The sequence below is a fragment of the Saccoglossus kowalevskii genome, chromosome 16, assembly GCF_978046115.1.
Source record: "Saccoglossus kowalevskii chromosome 16, keSacKowa6.1, whole genome shotgun sequence".
Lineage (NCBI taxonomy): Eukaryota > Metazoa > Hemichordata > Enteropneusta > Harrimaniidae > Saccoglossus > Saccoglossus kowalevskii.
In genome coordinates, this window is record NC_140656.1 from 30706792 (window position 1) to 30725562 (window position 18771).

Below are 18771 nucleotides of genomic sequence, written 5' to 3' on the forward strand. Positions count from 1 at the left end.
GATCCTGCACGAAATACAGCTTTGCATCGTGAGTCATTGGTTCTGCGTGGCCAGTGATGATATCTAGACATCTCGACCCAAAACACTTCGACCCAAATTGGACATCTCGACCCACCGCCTCGACCCGACTCTAGTTTGTGGGGTCAATATATACCTGACAAGATAACGACAACTGACCAATGAGCACTGTGTGAGCAGAGATTCTAAATTTAGAAGTCAGGGAGTCGCAAAGGAGGCTTCGTGTCTATTGGGGGAAAACATTCAGGTTCCAAATTCGTTTTAAATAGTTTGCATGTATGCGACGGAGAATGGAGACAAAACGAGAAGTAAAACTCACATGTTTTAATGAGGAAGTTTGTGGTAACACTGACCACCGTCCCTAGGTGTTGAAGGACGGTGCACTGACTGACTGTTATTAATGGATGTAATTATCATAGAGACATACAAATGTCTATACGACCATGCACCAAATTAAATAATCCAACTCGGCCTACTTTCTTTTTTCACATATATCCTGACGTAATTGTTCTACATGTTATCTGAAAATCTGTTAATGTAAAATAAAATGAAAGTTTGGAATATATTGAAACGCATAAATTGATATTTGTGCGTTTCCTTTGAATTTCTGTTATTATTTATTTACTTTAAATCTGTGATTGATTTCATCCAATATATTGAAAAGTCGAACCGTGCCGAGTTCCATTCCTTTCGCAATGTTACCATATTGATGATCCTGCCACGACTGTCTCATTTTTATTCTTTTGAAATGCTACATTCCGTTCTTCACAATTGCTACCTAATTAGCATATTAATGAAAGTTTTAGACTTTACCAGTACGCTGACACCCATTGTTCGCGGCTTGCGAATGTGCCATTATTTAGGGCGTTCCCCGAGCCATTGGGGCTCGCGTTGGTGGCTTGTACACATCGTACGAGGGTGGGTTTCGTGAAATAAACGAGAACGATAGCGTTTGCATCAGCGATTTAAGTGATTTATTTCATTTCAGCAATAAATTACAAGTATCGCTACATCCCTTCGATTTTTCATCGAAATAATACATCTATTCGGCCCTAGCATGGTCATCTGATATATCCCATCCTTTAAGTTGAATGGACTATCCCTGAACGCTGAACGAAGCTAGAGTATTCAATCGGTGGTTGACTCTGTTACAAAAGGTACACATCAAAGATGGCGTCTGTCTCTGCAGCGCTGTGGAAAGGATTATATGTCGTTTTGTTGTGTTATATACATCATGTTATCAGTTATCCTACCGGTGCACCGACCTCAGTATGTGAGTCCATGATGCCAGGGCACCCAGTGGGGCCCCAGACTACGCAGAGTCCTTACACTGTGATCTCTAACGAGGTAACCTACAACGGGGATCTCGTATTCGGTGAGTTCTAATACGCATCGTACTATTATTTCACAGGAGTCAAGGGCGCGTCTCGTCTCATTTTTGTTAATATAATTCTAAGCATATGTGAAATGCACTTTATTTATTCACCATTAAATGTGGTTTATTACCAATTGTAATAATTGTAGATCACACGAGTAGAAATACTAGTACCACATTTCATTGTGTATATAGAAAAGTGAAAGTTGAACAGGAAACTAAGGCCCGACTGAAGGGTCATGGTGTTCCCGTCTGTCGCACAAACTGACACTATGTCCATTGGTTTTAACACTTGCACAATACGTGTGTGGGCATATACTGGAGGGTCTTTAGTGTGGGTTATAAAACACCAGTGCTTTTTACCCCCCACAAAATGTTTTATTTACAACAACGTTACTTCCCTTACGAAGCCTGTCGGGTAGTGTCATTATCGAGTCGAAATAATGTCCATGTACGCTGTAAAAACGCTTGATTACCGGGATGACTAATTTGATGGTGTCGTGGTAGTGACATTTATAAATATAAAATTAATATGTTTCTGGTTGTTTGCAAATAGTCTGTGTGTGACGGAACCACACCTAGTAAGAACAATAGCAAGTCAGCTCGAAACCATTTCGTTGTTCAAATCTAGAATTACCGGTATAAGAATGTGGAGTTCAAGTACACAGTTAATTTGATGTCTGTAGTACATTCATTTCTATAGATTTTTTCTCATAGTTCCGAATTTACCTTAGTTGTTTTAAAATAAAATTATGACATCGGAAACTTGTTGTATAATCACAGTGATATAATCGTCCTCGCCCCAAACAAGTCATGAATGCAGTGGGTAGCCTGGACACGTTACATGTACGTTAGGCCTGTCGTACACACCAACTAACAATACACAATTCACTAATTGCAAAAATACGTGACTGTATTCATCATTCGACAAAAATCACGGGGTTGTTTTCTAAGCCCAGTTCACGTAGTTGGAGAAAAGTCTCTGCAGTGTAAACAGTTGTGTAATAAAATTATTTGCATACAGGCGTAGTAATCGGTGACTCATACAAGGTCATGAAACCCTCTCCCACTAATTATTCATTTTTTTATAAATAAACGAAAAGTGAAATTAAATTTGCCGCAAGCAGCGTACAAGCAATATATCATACAATGTATTTACGAATTGTACGCATTTATTTGAGACTGCTGTGTGCAAAGCACACAATGGGAAGTCTTTTTTACAGTTGTCCTGTATGTACGTGTATGGTGGCCCTGTGTATGTGCAAGTCTGTTCCACTGGTATCTCGAAAACCGCTCATCGGATTTCAATGAAACTTGCTACATAGATGCTCTTCGATATTACACATTCCTGATTACCTGTACTTACAATAATATTAATTACTTGATTTACATAATAGACAATTTTAAGCTCTGCCACAGGTATCAAAATGAGATTAGTTCACGGTTGAAATCCCTGCATAATAAATGATTAATTTACATAAACAAGGCAACGTTTCGGTATCTTAAGAACCACTTAGAAAATTCCAACAATACTTGATACGCTGATGCTCTGAGAAATGCACAATCTGTGCATACTAATACTCATGAAACTAGGGCCATCGGTAATCCACTCTCTCGATTAGTTAAGGATCATAATCCGTGCCTATTAATTACCCAGTTCAGACAAATTTAAGCCGTCCCACCGCGTAACAGATTTCAGTGAAACATAATTGTACATCGTTGCTAATGTAAAATATACATGTGGGTTAATTCCGCGCATAATAATCATCTAATTTACATGGATTAGACAATTTGTAGCTGTTCCATAGGTATCACTCACGAGATTTCATGGTGCACAAGACCCGATTACTTTAGGGTTGAAATCCTTGCATAATAAATAACAAATGTGCGTAAATTAGGCTACTTCCGATATTTCAAAAACCGCTTCTCATTTCAACGAAACTCTCTTATGAATTGCCTACTTTTCATCACTTTGGCAACTTTTTAATTGGGTAAACAAATTAGACTGCAGATGTACAATCAAATCTTCTTTTTTCCTAATAATTCTAGAATTTTCTGTCACTAGTATTATAAACTTCAATACTTCGGGTCAGATTGCTTTCACATTGTGCAATATAGCAGAAATACATTGGCCAACACGATTTATGTTTGAAAGCCTAACATAGATTTAAATGTTTCCCTATTTTAATTGCTATGCCTTCAATATCATCAGTTTAATTTAGTTTTGTTTAGTCTTTCCCAAAGCTTTTAACTTCGGCATATTTAACACAGCGTAATGCCATTTTAATTTACTATTTACCTCTTTTCATTTTTACAAAGTCATAATGTATCTGTATCTCAGGGCAATTTATAGTGTACAGAGCACGATTTATGATTTGAACTCCAATTAGTTTCTTATATGAATTAGTAATATTACTACTAATCATTTGCAATTAACAAAATCACCCCTAGTGAATTGTCGTTTTAGGGAAACAGCAGCCTCACTATGGAACCGTGAAGGAAACGTTCACCGATAAACAGATTTATCACATGACCTCTAAATAAGCTCGCTAAACGCCATATATGTGTGTGTAGTCGAACACTACGAACAAATCGTGCGATGATAGCGTATTTATCGTTGCGATATCATAATTTCAGACAAAAAAATTCTCGCTTGGTGCAGTGATAAGAATTTATGACGACTTGGAGTTATTTTTGAAATAAAATTATCGTTAAGGAGAGTTTTTAATATTTCTGCCTATTTCAAAAATCGTCGGCGGCCGTAACTTCAAATGTGTGTTCACGTCAGCAAAATTGGCACATGAAGCGTAGTTCCGTAAAATCTCGACACTTGGAATTGTTCATGTGATAAAAAAGATATCACCTGATGTACCTTATTTATAGAAATGGTTGATATTCCTGGCTTCATTGCGCAACCACAATGCGATAAGCACAGATGTCACACATTCCCGATACGCCCATCCCTCTACAACGACCTTTTTATTCTGTGATTTCGATTTCATTTTTTATTCATTAGCTATAATTTTACGCCCACAGAAAAGTGTATCGTACGGGAATATTTACTATGTTTACTTGCGTTATAAGTCTATCACAATAAAATACATCGACGCATACAATATGTATTATTGGTACAATTCATTTGTGTAACGAAACAGACCACAGACATGTCAGCTTATTTGTACACAAATCGTATGTAAATGTATGACGTGACATGGAACTAATTTAAATAGGTTAAACCATACATTTTCTACAAGGTCAAACTAAGTACAATAACACTCGGGCCACAAGTCAAACTGAGTACAATAACACTCGGGCCACAAGTCAAACTGAGTACAATAACACGCAGGTCACAAGGTCAAACTGAGTACAATAACACACAGGTCACAAGTCAAACTGGGTATCTATAATTATTAATTGTACTGCAACTATAATTGAACGTCACGATAAAATAATGTAATACGGTTATGCATAATAAATGAAGACGCACTGTCCATTGCGGGATAACAGGGCAAGGTCGGGAAATTAAAAAAATAAAAACAACCCTGTTCACCCTAATATGAAAACACATTTAGAAATGTTAGAGAAAAATGTGGACGCAGTCAATACAGAATCTTTGAATGATGAAATTAATGAAATTAAAATAGCAATTAGCCTAATAAAAAATAAAAAGTCATCAGCAAAAGACATTTATTACCTGAGAGACGCACTTCAGAAACTTTATCATAGTGTTCAAGTCTGGCAAATTCCATGATTTTTGAAATACTAGTCTTATTGTACCTTTGCACAAATCTGGATCAAAATTACACCCTTCTACTTTCAAGTTGTTTAGGTAATTTTTTAAAATTTTGTAAAGTATTTTAAACACAAGGCTAAAGATGTTGAAGATGAACAACATTTTGACTTAAATTGTACTCGTTACAACGAAATAAGGTCAAAACTTTACATTGTAGCTAAATGTATACACAAATTTTGACAAATTTAGTAATGAAAATAAATTCACACCATTACTAAGTAACGAGAAACTGTCAATTCTTTTAGCGCAATATTTAAAAAACTGTTTTAATACAAGACAGCAGCACCTACACAAACTAAGCCAGTAACACATTCCTTGTATACAAATTTATCTTTTTTTTCTTTATGCTTTATATTTCATGTAGTTATTTTTTTTACTAATATCAGGGGGAAATTCTTCTCTCCGGGGGTTCTCCACACTTGTCAGGGGGGAATCTCGTCTCGTCTCTCTATCGCGTCCCCTTGAGGTACGGGATCGGGGAAGTCACTTATACTTTACAGTCAAATAAGACACACACAACGAAATACGTTTCAGCTCTCGTCTTAGTCGGTCAATCGAGCACTCTATAAGACACAGCGCCCTGGGGAAAAGTCTCCAAGACTCTCTTAGACTGCGTCAACACTCGCCCCAAGGCTCTCCGGGACCTCTTCTAGACTCTCCAGGACTGCACTCTCTCTACTGCGTCTCTCGACCGCGTCTATCGTGCTGTGCTCCCCAAGACCAACTCAAACTCTCTTTATTCATTTTCAAAACTCTAACCAATTACAATGCAGTAAAAAGACTCTAGGGCGTAACCTTCAATCATAAAGCCAATCACACTAAGTACTGAATACGTCATATCTTTTGATTAATCGTTCACTACATTAATAACTATGGATACCAACTGTCAGAATCGCGACGGATATCTCGTAATTAGTTCCAAATCACTGAGCCAAGTTCCGTCCAAAACTTCAAATAGGCCTAAACGATGACAGACATAACACAGCAATTCAGCTAATAATCAACTAATTAAGTCGGTCAACAGATACGCAAAAACAAATTCATGACACTAATATCTGATTTGTAACCCTTTTCATCCCCTCCGGGGGGTGTCATGTGTTAATAAATAAATGAAATTAAGTGTAAGGAATGTGCTCAATAATGGAAAGTAAATGTAAATCACTTGGGTAAATTCCAAGATAAAAATGACAAATAATAGGAGATTTGTTATTTAAACTGTCCATACAAATATGGGGAAACATTGAATGTTGATGAACCGAACACACAATCTTGTTCCTATGTTCGTGCATTGACCTCAAGCACTGACATGTTATCCTCCGAAAACAGTGCTACATGTGGTATTGATCGGCCAATAAGAATGCGGCGCATGGTATTATATTGAACGAATGAGAAGTCCTATATGGCAAAGTAATCAAATTAATATGCATTTGTTTGCAGTGATATACGTTGTGAATGTCCGGAACCTGCGTTGGTTGGATGTGTGTAACTGACATTTGATCTTTCACACACAACCACAGCGAATGTAAAGTAGTTATTACAAATAAACACCCATTTTATTTAATTCACAATTTGAATATTTGTTTTGTTTCAGTGACTGTCAGTGGTGGAAATGGGTTTGCTGGCATACTCTTACAAGCTCGTGTGATAGGGTCTTCCACCCCCATAGGGACGTGGTTAAGCCCACCCACCGATACCATGACGATTGATTGTGTCACCACTGCCGATTCTGTCACTCATTCGAATTCAAACACTAAACCAAATACTGTGGTGTTCGCGTGGCTAGCGCCATCTACGAACGTTGGTTCAATACAATTCATGTAAGTGTACATTTGTGTGTTGAACTACAAATCCTTATGTTCACTGCCACGGTCTAAAGAGAATGATGGGAGAGAGTGGTTATCGATGTTAAAACGTATTGCCAAGCGGGAATTATAAATTAAGTGAGGATTATCGAGTGGTCACTTTAATTGAACAGTGATTGTAGGGAGAAGATGCAACTATTTATACACTTTTCAATCATAATTTGCATTTGTTATTGAAGTGGGCACTACGTAAATTGTTTTTTCTGTGAAAATTCTGTGACATTCAGTGTAACCATGGATACGTGTATTCACGCTCCAAAATGGACCCCCTTAATTGATTCTCTTTAGAAATGCATAGTTGCAGACATTTTAAACAACAAGGCATTTGTCTGCATGAGGAATGTAAGGTTTTATGGCTATTGAAATAGAGTAAAGCATGGTAATTATGTTTGATACAAAAGATGGTCAATTTAAAATTGCTTCTATATTTTTTAAAAATTGTTTTAACTTTTTAGTTCTCTCTTGAACTGCATCGCCATGTTTTGATATTTTAAGTAGGGCAGTGGGAAAAGGTGTATGTGTAGCAAAAAAACATATATCACATACAATGTCAAATGCTTGGTAAACGCGTGTAAAACAAGATTATACACGTGTCAAAATATGATGATCATAAAATGAGCTCAACTCAACAGTTTTATTAATATTGGACATATTGATATATTTATTAGTACGCACAATATATACGTAACTAATGCAGGGCACACACAAAAAACTTATTTTAAAATAGATGACGAGGCGAGTTAAACATATAAACAAGGGAAAATGGACCAGATAAAACGAGATTGTAATAAATTCATATGTAATGTAAGCACGTGGAAATGTTTATAATGCTCTATTATTTATCTACATCCGTGTTTCGATTACAGGGCAACTATTGTAAAGTCACAGAATGAGTACTGGGTCCAGGTGACGTCACCGACCATTCAGTTTAATGGTGAGTAAACAGAGCACTGACTGATTCTTGGTGTATGCATTGTATAATCGTTGGTCTGTGTGCATGTATCTTTCGAGAAAACAACAATGATGCTACCCAAATATATAGAAATGTACACATCATCTGAACAGTTTAAACTATTACTTAGTTACTTTGCTTCTTCCAGGTTGTTGCACGCCTATTCAACGGTGCACAGCTGACAACCTTGTCCCACAATGACTGCCCGCATACTTGTTATAACCAGACCAACACAACAATTAGTTGTTGTATTATGCCTGCTACATAGCGCTGAATACACTTTTGCAAATCGTATTGACAGAAGGCTATGTGTACCAATGCTTATTCAAATATAGTGTGTAAAGTGCATTCCAAAGAATTCTCGCCCGGGAAGTCTTGGGTCATTGCTAACGGGCTGATCAAACCGAGTAAACTGGTTATAATTTACAGCAATTAAAAGCTGAGATCATGAAGAGTGTCAGTTTAATATAACTGAAAACAACAGCAAGTTATGATTATGTTGGAATTCAATAAGAAAAATGATGCGTTGGAAGCAGTTAGCTTCAAGTTAGAATAATCAACTACGACTTCATGGAGTATATAGCATCATTTGATTTCTCGCCTTCACTATTCACACGAATGACCTCTTTTTGCTGTATCATGAATACCTTCTTTTCATACCAGCACACACCTTTTTGCCCGTTTTAATGAGCATGCGCAGAATATACTGCTGAATAACATCACTTTACTCGATTTGTCTAACTCGTATTAAATATTTTAATGACTTTATAAGTTTTGTTTTAATCGCATTATGGTCTCAATGAACACTCGTACAACTTGAAAAAATAAATATTGACAGTAATATGCGCATCCACCGTAAGCAGAAACGGTTGTGCTGTTATATGCAAATGAGGTGTGATAATAGGAGAGGCTCGGGTTTGTATGTTCACTTGGCTGAGTACACAGTCACACAGAATCGGGCGTGGACACTAATTAATCTCATGTTGGCTGTTATGGTTGTAGACATACGTAGTTTGTGGACGATTTGATTTGTTTCACACACATTTGTAGTCATCATGTACCGGGAATTTAGTTCATTATTTGTATTAGTATGCGTGTCACTGTTGACCGGTGTTACACCACAAGGTACGTTGTCAGCGTCATTGTATGTGTTATTTTTAATATCGTAACATTTATATCACTATAACCGGGACAGTCTTTTTCCGGAATTTTCGTGGGTGGGTAACAGCCGTTCAGTTGAACTTTCACTTTAATTGTCAATAATACCAAAATGGCTTCCAATACAAAGTGTTGACACAAGGCAGGATTTTAAAACAGTGCGTATACAGTGTCGTGTCGTGTCGTGTCGTGTCGTGTGTTTCGGTATAACCTACATACATATTGAAGTTTATTTCCAATTATCTGTTAGCCAGATTGTAGAAATAATTGACATTGTTCAGCGAAACGCACTACAAACCAAATCCGATGTACCTTACGCGCTTCGAGTATCAGTCGCGTTATAGGCAATTGCTCTATATTGTTTTCAACAGGTGTCACCGCGGGGACCTATTTCAACCACAACTCCTTTATGATCGCGTGTGAAACGTGTATTTTATTAATCATAGGTCGCTTTGAATATTCTCAACTCTCGGATGTTTACCGTGAAATTATAATGATTATAAACATTTTATTTACTCAACAAATGGCAAATAGTTAGCTATAATCAACAATCAACAATCAACTTCTTGGTTTTCGTTGTTAATGAAGCCCACAAACTCATTGCCATGGTAATAACAGATGGCATATCTAAGTAATCCCATAATCAAATTTGCATAGTTTGAAATGTTATTGCAACCTATATATACTATTATTACCGTTAAAAGTGTATAGTTGTCAAAAGCGGTCTTTTTAATTTTATACGCCTCGGTGGCTTGACCTCGTTCATCCTGTTTACATCGCGTTACACTGGTTACAACAAAATATACCTACCTCCCGGTAAATTGCCAATTTAAAGCGTTAAATTATGTATGCTGCAGTCTAATTATCGAGTCGTAAATTGTTCGTTGGTGTAGACACATAAATTCTATAAAACTTAATGTTATTATCACTAATATCTTTATAAATAATTCATTGACTGGCGTATAGTTAATATAATCATCCCATGGTGGTTTCTTCACAAACCCGAGATCGCGATGCCCTTCTGTCTCACAACAATGGCTGCCTATGTGTGTAGCGATGGCCTATTTATAGTAGTATGTCGCATGGTAGTTGCATGAACTCATTAAGTTGAATACTGGACCATGGTACATTAAATAGGATCGATCTACGTAATCAAATCCGCAGTACTCTGTGAAATGAAGCACATATGAAAGTGGTGTTAAAGTATCTAATTTCAAGGCTGTCAGTTTCGCAAACAAAATATTAAAAAAACAGAACTTCCTTAAACCCTTGTTTACAATTAAATAAAGAAAAATTAATTAATAATAATTAAAATATTCGCGTCATTTCCAATTACTGCTTGCATACTATTTAATATATATGCAAATAACCTTTATGCTATGTAAATGGACTTTAATATACCGTCTCGTGGTGTGGTCTCCCCGTAGTTGCAGATTTTATATTGAATACAATATATTGAAATACATTTGCCTTTACATGGAAAGTGTAAAATGGCGTTCAGCTTCCCTTGATTAGATTGTAACATTTTATGTTTTCACTAATATATTTTTATCATTACGTAATGCTAAAAGCCTAAAATGATTCATTGCAGAATTTTTATTATCACTGAAGATGTGCAATGGCCCAAATTCCTGCTGGCGACCTCACTGTTGTATTCGCAATACATGTATTCGTAATATTCAAACTACGTCAGTGTTTATCCTCTGACACATGTACTAAGATTGAACATATTGCGTTGTAACTGATCACCAAGCATTTATTATTAGCGTTTGTCGTGTTTGGCTTTTATCAAGGCGTTGACCTAGCTATTTATATCGTCTTTGTTATACCATCATAATTACACCGTGTGCCTGATACAAGAATTCTCGAATGATATGATTACTGCGTTTGAAATATTGAGACAATGCATCACTCAGATGCGTCAAAGATTCCCTCGCAACAGCTATGTACTAGTCTAAGACTAAGTGCTAATAAAATGTTAATATAGCCGCTTACAAACTGATAGCGCGGTTATGAGATAATCCAATGAAATGATCCCATGCTAAATATTATGTGATTAGAATTTATTTGTTTACATTTTCTAGAAATTGAGTAGGCTGGTGGGCTGAATGTGTGCCAGTGTTTTAACATTCGTATTCGTAGTTTAAAATAAAGTTTTTGTCGCATTGTCCCCACTGAAACTAACACTAGTCAAAATTCAATTTGTCAAATACTAGTACTAGTAGTTTGCTCAGACGCACAATTTGGTTTTGATCAGATGACATTAAATGTACAATCATATATTTTCTCGAAAAACATTAACTTGTATATCTAGTATATTTTTTGAATCTGTTGTGATAATTGTGTCACATAGATATACCCACTGTAATTGCGTGAAAGTATGTAGCTGTTGACAATTACCAATTTAAAGAATAAAATGACCTATAATGTAATAATATTAGCAGCAATTAATTGCTCGCCTCGGCCTCGGGTAGCATCATTGTTTGTTATATAAATCTCGAATAGGTACCGAGTCTCGTTGCGATGTTAACCCTTGTGAAAATGGTGGTACATGCACAGACCATGGATCTCATACAACATGCACATGCCGTGTTGGTTATACTGGTGTTACGTGTGCAGAAGGTAGGATGTAGCAACAACAATATTCAAGTAATAACCATTCTTAGAACACAAAGTTGGCAATACTTTAAAAAGAAAAACATGACTATACTGTGATATATGTCATGTGAATTTGCCTGGTGTACTTTTCTTAATGCCTGCTCACTCAGTAGAATTGAACTATAATTTAAGACCAGGAAATAAACCCATGACTGTGTTCATTGTTGCATTGGTGCGGATCGAATTCTTTTTGGTGTGAATTAATTGTAAACCGCCATCTCGCCAATCAGGATCTAGTATCCACAGTGATCGATACGAGGTGTTCTAGTAATGGTTTGTAATATTGGATATTGTTTTTGCTGTGTATTTACATATTATTTAAACCTTATCATAGACTCAAGTAATTTGTTTTTATTTGTTAAATGTTGTTTCTTATTAGCTCCGCTGTCGACTTTGTCGAGCGGAGCTTATTATATGAGTAATTGTCCGTCGTCCGTGTCAATGTTTTACTTTTTCGTCTTCTTGAAAACTACAAGCCTGAATGCTTTGATACTTGGTGTATATGTACCTTGGGTAGACCTCTCTTAGGTTTGTTCATTTCATGATGATATCTTCAATTCTCTAATTTAAAAGAATATTTTTGTCATTTTTGATAAATGATATTTTCGACTTTTTGGTAAAAAAACGCAACTCCGATTGCTTTGATATATACAAGTACTACTACGTCGGTCCGTATCAATGTTTTACTTGTTCGTCTTCTTCTTGAAAACTACAAGCCTGAATGCTTTGATACTTGGTGTATATGTACCTTGGGTAGACCTCTCTTAGGTTTGTTCATTTCATGATGATATCTTCAATTCTCTAATTTAAAAGAATATTTTTGTCATTTTTGATAAATGATATTTTCGACTTTTTGGTAAAAAAACGCAACTCCGATTGCTTTGATATATACAAGTACTACTACGTCGGTCCGTATCAATGTTTTACTTGTTCGTCTTCTTCTTGAAAACTACAAGCCTGAATGCTTTGATACTTGGTGTATATGTACCTTGGGTAGACCTCTCTTAGGTTTGTTCATTTCATGATGATATCTTCAATTCTCTAATTTAAAAGAATATTTTTGTCATTTTTGATAAATGATATTTTCGACTTTTTGGTAAAAAAACGCAACTCCGATTGCTTTGATATATACAAGTACTACTACGTCGGTCCGTATCAATGTTTTACTTGTTCGTCTTCTTCTTGAAAACTACAAGCCTGAATGCTTTGATACTTGGTGTATATGTACCTTGGGTAGACCTCTCTTAGGTTTGTTCATTTCATGATGATATCTTCAATTCTCTAATTTAAAAGAATATTTTTGTCATTTTTGATAAATAATATTTTCGACTTCTTGGTAAAAAACACAAGTCCAATTGCTTTGATATTACATATATTGGTACTACATGTGGACTTCTCTCAGATTTGTTCATTTCATAATGGTATCTTCAATTTTCTAATTTTGATGAATATTTTTGTCATTTTTGAAAAAAAATGATATTTTCGACTTTTTGGTAAAAAAACGCAACTCCGATTGCTTTGATATTACATATATAGGTACTACAAGATTTGGTCATATCATGATGATATCTTCAATTCTTTAAATTTTGATGAATATTTTTGGTAAAAAGTGATATTTTCGACTTGTTAAAAACTACAACTCCGATTACTTTGATATTACATATATAGGTACTACATGTGGACCTCTCTAAGATTTGTTCATTTCGTGGTGATATCTTCAAATCTCTAATTTTGATGAATATTTTTGTCATTTTTGGTAAATAGTGATATTTTCGAGTTCTTGTTGAAAACAGAAAGTCTGACTGTTTATTTTCTAATGATATCCTCAGTTCTTTAATTGAAATGTGCATTGCTATCAGCGGAGCTATCTTAGTCGACAGGCTGCTTGTATATTTATATATCAAAATATCAAAGAAAGACAATTGATATAGATTCTAAAATAATGCAAATCGTCAATACAAGTGTTTATCATTTCTAAGTTTTGCACACACATCGCTACTGCTAACACATTAACTCATCATCTGTTTTAAAAACAAAGTAATAATTTTAAACAGCGCGTTTTCAGTATACATGAACTATCACCACATATGCTGGCAACAATTTTCTTACCAATGTCTGATTCTACGAATCGCATAGGATTGTGGATAACTGCAGTATGCGAGTATCGGATGTTATAACATGAAATCACATTATCAACCAACTTTGCCACTCTGTTTCGATTACGTAGGTGGCGCTGTTCAACCATGTGCAAGCAATCCTTGCAGAAATAATGGAGGCTGTACAAACACGTTATCGAACACAGCCTATACGTGTGCTTGTCCGCAGTATTACACAGGAACAAACTGTGAAATCTACAACCCACCAAGTAGGTTATATAATATTCATATGTACATTTATAGCAGAGTCGCACGCACGCTCGCGTACAAGCTATATGAATATAATGTCTATTACACCGTGACTGATCCACAGTTTGTGGTCTTGTGGAAAACGTGGTTCTGAATGAACATATATTTGTCTTCAACATACAGCATCCTAACTTCGATTTTTTTGAAAACAACGTCTTCAGATATTTTCATATGTCATATGTCAAGTCATATGGTCGAAGTCAGTGTTGTCCTTCTAATCACTGAGTATTACACATATATTATTATACAGTCAGTCTATCACGAGTGATGTACCAACAGGAAATATGTCTGTTTTCATACATAACACAATTCATTAATAAATTTGATTTTACATCTAGGATATTCATTTCAAGAATTGTGTCAGCAATTGTTGGACAACAACAGTTTCATTTCTTGTCAGGTGATGTGGCCAAAATGAATGTAGAAACAACCCCCCCCCCCCCAATATTTGAGTATAATTCGAAAAATAATTTCTTTATTATCAAAGATTCAGGACCATGTGCGTCTAATCCCTGTGAAGGTATTGGAACTGGACTGTGCTTGGAATCGTCAAATGGCCTTACTTATACATGTTTGTGTGTTGACGACACAACCAGCCTAACGTGCGACGATGGTACCGGTATGTTGCTTGGTCAGATGGTAGTTTGACTGGTGGCATGTTTTTATGAGTAACATATAGCTAGCATTATCCATTCTAAGAAGCAGTTCTAATTGAGTTAGCATGGGTCGTTCATTAAAAAAACAGTCCTCCCAATGCGACAAACTATTAATTTAAATTGGATGCAGACATTCTATAGTACGTGAACGAATATTACATGCTTAATTACACAGCGAACATTGCTGAACAATTGTTTACGTGCATAGAATAAAGATACTATTAATGGCATTGATGTAGATTAATATGACCACCTGTCTGAATATAATCGTGTGAATAATGGTGGTTTTATAGTGCATGACGTTGATTTCTTTTCTCATTTCTGCCAAACACCTTGTAAATACAATATGTGTCATCTCTTTCGCGGTGTCTTATTTCCATTTTCACTCGCAATCTAAAGTAGTGGTGTTAGCTTGAACCAGGTGTGTCGATTACACGGCATAGTTCTCTACAAATAAATATCCAAGTATCAACTAAACTAATATGCATGGGCCACGCGTCAGTGTGCTATTATCACAATTTACAGATTGTTCTAAGAATTTTTTGTGGTGATATGGTAGATAAATATGTTGTTAAGATGACGTATATTGACAAGATACGACGTGATCAAGAATTCACATAAATTTCATTCTTATTAGTGTATGCTAATCTTTGTATTATTTGTAATGAATAAAAATTCAATTTGCAAAAATGTTAGTTTTCCATTACATCGGGCATTCATGCACTACGTTGTTTTAACATGAATACTAATATAAAACATTACCGCCTAATTTGAAAAAAATGCACACTTTTTGTAAGTGATACCCACCATGCATGCTGGTTTACAATCTTTAATCTGATTTCATATTTTCATATAGCTAGTTTAATTACCGTGTTGATTATTTTGTTTAAACCGCATTTGACCAATTGGGAAATCTGCATGTAATCTCTTCACAGAAAACCGATCTTGCCTTACAATCCGAGCATCCATGTTCCATATTTATATCCCCAATCAGTGATGGTGACCCATTTACTTTCATTTCTCACTGCAAGCAGCATGTCTTTACAACTGTTAGAGTGAATTGTCGTAACTGTGTGTACATACAACAATTGCATGCGTATTCATGATTGCCTGTCCTTGATAACACTTGAATTACAGACGCGGTGACCTTGCGAAGATTATATTCACTGCATACACTACTGATCACATTCTTTTCTACCTAGCATCATTCAGCGCACTGACAGTCAAATGTCTGCTACTATTCCACTACTGTGTCATTGCCATGGGAATTTATCATATGCTTCAGACAATATCCATACGCATTCCACGTTATATAATATTCGGGATCTCCTTCATACAAAGCATGATATTTCAAACTACTGCTGTCTTCTAAAATATTTCTTTTTCTCACATCCAGTATCTCAAACATGTTCACCTAACCCTTGTATGAATGGCGGGACTTGTTTTACTAGTCAAGATGGTAATGGGTATATTTGTGGCTGCACATCGGCATGGACTGGGGTCATCTGTCAAACTTTTGTTGGTATGTGCATGGTTCAAGTTGGCACTTCTCAGTGTTTTTTTCTATAGAGCAAAACTCGCATGACGTACACCCATATTTAAATATATATTAAACGTATGTGCATATGTAAATTTATTCATGTGTACAATGTTGAGCGTGTTTATTTGATATAATCCTCATTTCTACCGATGAAGAATTATTGTTAGTTTCACGAATTCTTTGGTTAATTTGTTAGAACAATGCCTTCAAATCGACATTGCAGAATGTTAAACTAAAACATTGTGCTACTTTTTATATTTTATGTCCTTTTTGTGCTTGCCACCATTGTTGGACGGGGAGGGGATATTGGTAGTTATAATAACAAGTGGTGTGGATGGTAGTATACCTGAGCAGTGTGGTGGTGGTGGTGGTGGTGGTGGTGGTTGTTGTTGTTGTTGTTGGCGGTAGTAGTAGTAGTCAGGTAGAAGCATTGCCGAACCTACCAAACTGTTTTCAATTTGAATACATTTTAAGCAGTTTAACATTTTAGTTCCAGACCCGTGTGTTTCTAATCCCTGTCTGTATGGAGGCGCGTGTGCTCAGAATACTGGCGGCTACACGTGTACATGTGTGAATGGATACTATGGAGATCGATGTGAAAACCCTCCCGGTAAGGTCAAATGTTTATTGTAAGCATGTAAGGTCAAATGTCTTATGTTAGCATGTAAGGTCAAATGTTTATTGTAAGCATGTTAAGTCAAATTACTATTATCATGTAAAGTCAGTACTCCTAAATGTACACTGTACTACTATGTAAAGTTTAGCATCGTTGAATAAAATGTATACCGCCATTTCAAAGAACGAATAGCAAATGAAGGATCGTCCGTCAGTTTGTATTGATATGTGTATGGAATGTGTACAAGTGTGGTTGAATAACAGGCGCATGTCTTAAAGTTGTATGTAATTTGTATAACGTTATTCTCATTTTCAGTACCTTCAAATCCGTGCGACTCCAACCCTTGTCTGAATAGTGGACAGTGTTTCGCGACCAATTCTAATACAGCCTACTTCTGTCAATGTAGTGGTACTGGTTATACAGGATCTAGATGTGAAATGTTGGGTAAGATACACTTTTATTGTTGTCATATTTGCTCCCCTATTTGTGAACTACGACACGCGTCACGTGAAGCAAATACTATGTACTATGTATCCTACGCACATCAACAATGTCGCCATGAGATAAATAATATGTATCCGAATAAGAATATTTTTACTAAGTACTAGTATAAATATTGTTGTTGTACAATAACAAGTCCTGGCTGTCGTTTGTTTATTTATTTATTTAAAACAGGATGTACAACAACGTTTACAACAGACAGGTTCACCAGTTTCTCACAAGCTTTTATTATAATTTCACTAATAATTATACAATTAACTAATTTATAATAAAAAATAGCCCTGTGTTTTACATCATATACATAGTGTACTGTTGTATGACAGTTTAAAATAGCATCGAAACCATGCTTTGATATGTATAGCGGTTCATGCCAATCTTCGAAACATACATGTGCTGGTGTAATAATATGGCTGTACAGGTAATGACACTGCTCGCCCAGGTTTCTGTACGGCAAGGTGATGTACATCTTGCTTTGTTGCACTAGATTTAATTCACCGGCGTGGTAAAGGTGTGCACGCACGTTCTTATTTAAGTTTCTTATTTAAGTATAGGATAAATCCTCTTACTCAAACTCTTCAACGATGTGACGTACGATCAGAGATAAAATGCTGGGTAGGTGGACCGTAAACTCAAGATCAACATAATGAATCGGCTTATGAATATTCATGATTTAACACGAAACACGTCAGTTGAGTCGAAGCATATATATAAAGCTGAATTTTATACGTCGAAAAAGCAAGCAAGCAAGCTGCTCTCTGATTGGTCGGACTGTTTTGTGGTGTTGGTAGCTAATCAGACACAATCTTGTCTCAATCATAGAATGAAATAGCCCAAAAGTCAATGACCGACATAGTTCGAGGATAGCTTAGTGTATGTTAAATCGACAGTTCTGTGAGCTCGGAGGTCGACCCTAACCTTGGCGTTGTTTCATCTGAGCACAGTAAAACGTGGCCAGTATAATATCTTTAATGTCCCGCATTATGTACATATCTCCTCACAATTGAAGAGAAATTACGTATAAAAGTAGGACATTTATAGTATAACAATACTATGAGGAAAAAACGAAATGCACTAGATACGTTTTAAAGATGTAGTAGAAATTGTCAAGTAAAATTCACACTAAATTATTTTCAGGGAATAATTATTTTAAATTCATATCAAAATATATATTTTATGAAAGTTCATAATTCACACTAGTCAAAAATCGATGTTGAGTTAGTTAGAATCTCCATGTGGT

The 18771-nt window shown here is 35.8% G+C and overlaps 1 protein-coding gene across 9 annotated transcripts in view; it reads left to right on the top strand.

Annotated features, from left to right (window-relative positions):
• The first annotated feature begins 1150 nt into the window (after window positions 1–1150).
• Window positions 1151–18771, top strand: part of LOC100377294 (uncharacterized) — a 44646-nt gene continuing 27025 nt past the window's right edge. For 6 of the 9 annotated variants that reach the window (XM_085491347.1, XM_085491352.1, XM_085491349.1 and 3 more), the window contains exons 1-8: window positions 1151–1393; window positions 6778–7003; window positions 7915–7982; window positions 14044–14181; window positions 14709–14840; window positions 16274–16399; window positions 16908–17027; window positions 17349–17477. In XM_085491347.1, coding sequence (XP_085347473.1) covers window positions 1189–1393; window positions 6778–7003; window positions 7915–7982; window positions 14044–14181; window positions 14709–14840; window positions 16274–16399; window positions 16908–17027; window positions 17349–17477 — 1144 coding nt within the window. In that variant the 5' untranslated portion in view covers window positions 1151–1188. Of the gene's footprint in view, window positions 1394–6777; window positions 7004–7914; window positions 7983–8913; window positions 9126–11663; window positions 11781–14043; window positions 14182–14708; window positions 14841–16273; window positions 16400–16907; window positions 17028–17348; window positions 17478–18771 lie in introns of those variants that run through there. The other 3 variants (XM_085491350.1, XM_085491351.1, XM_085491356.1) reach the window with 3 other exon arrangements.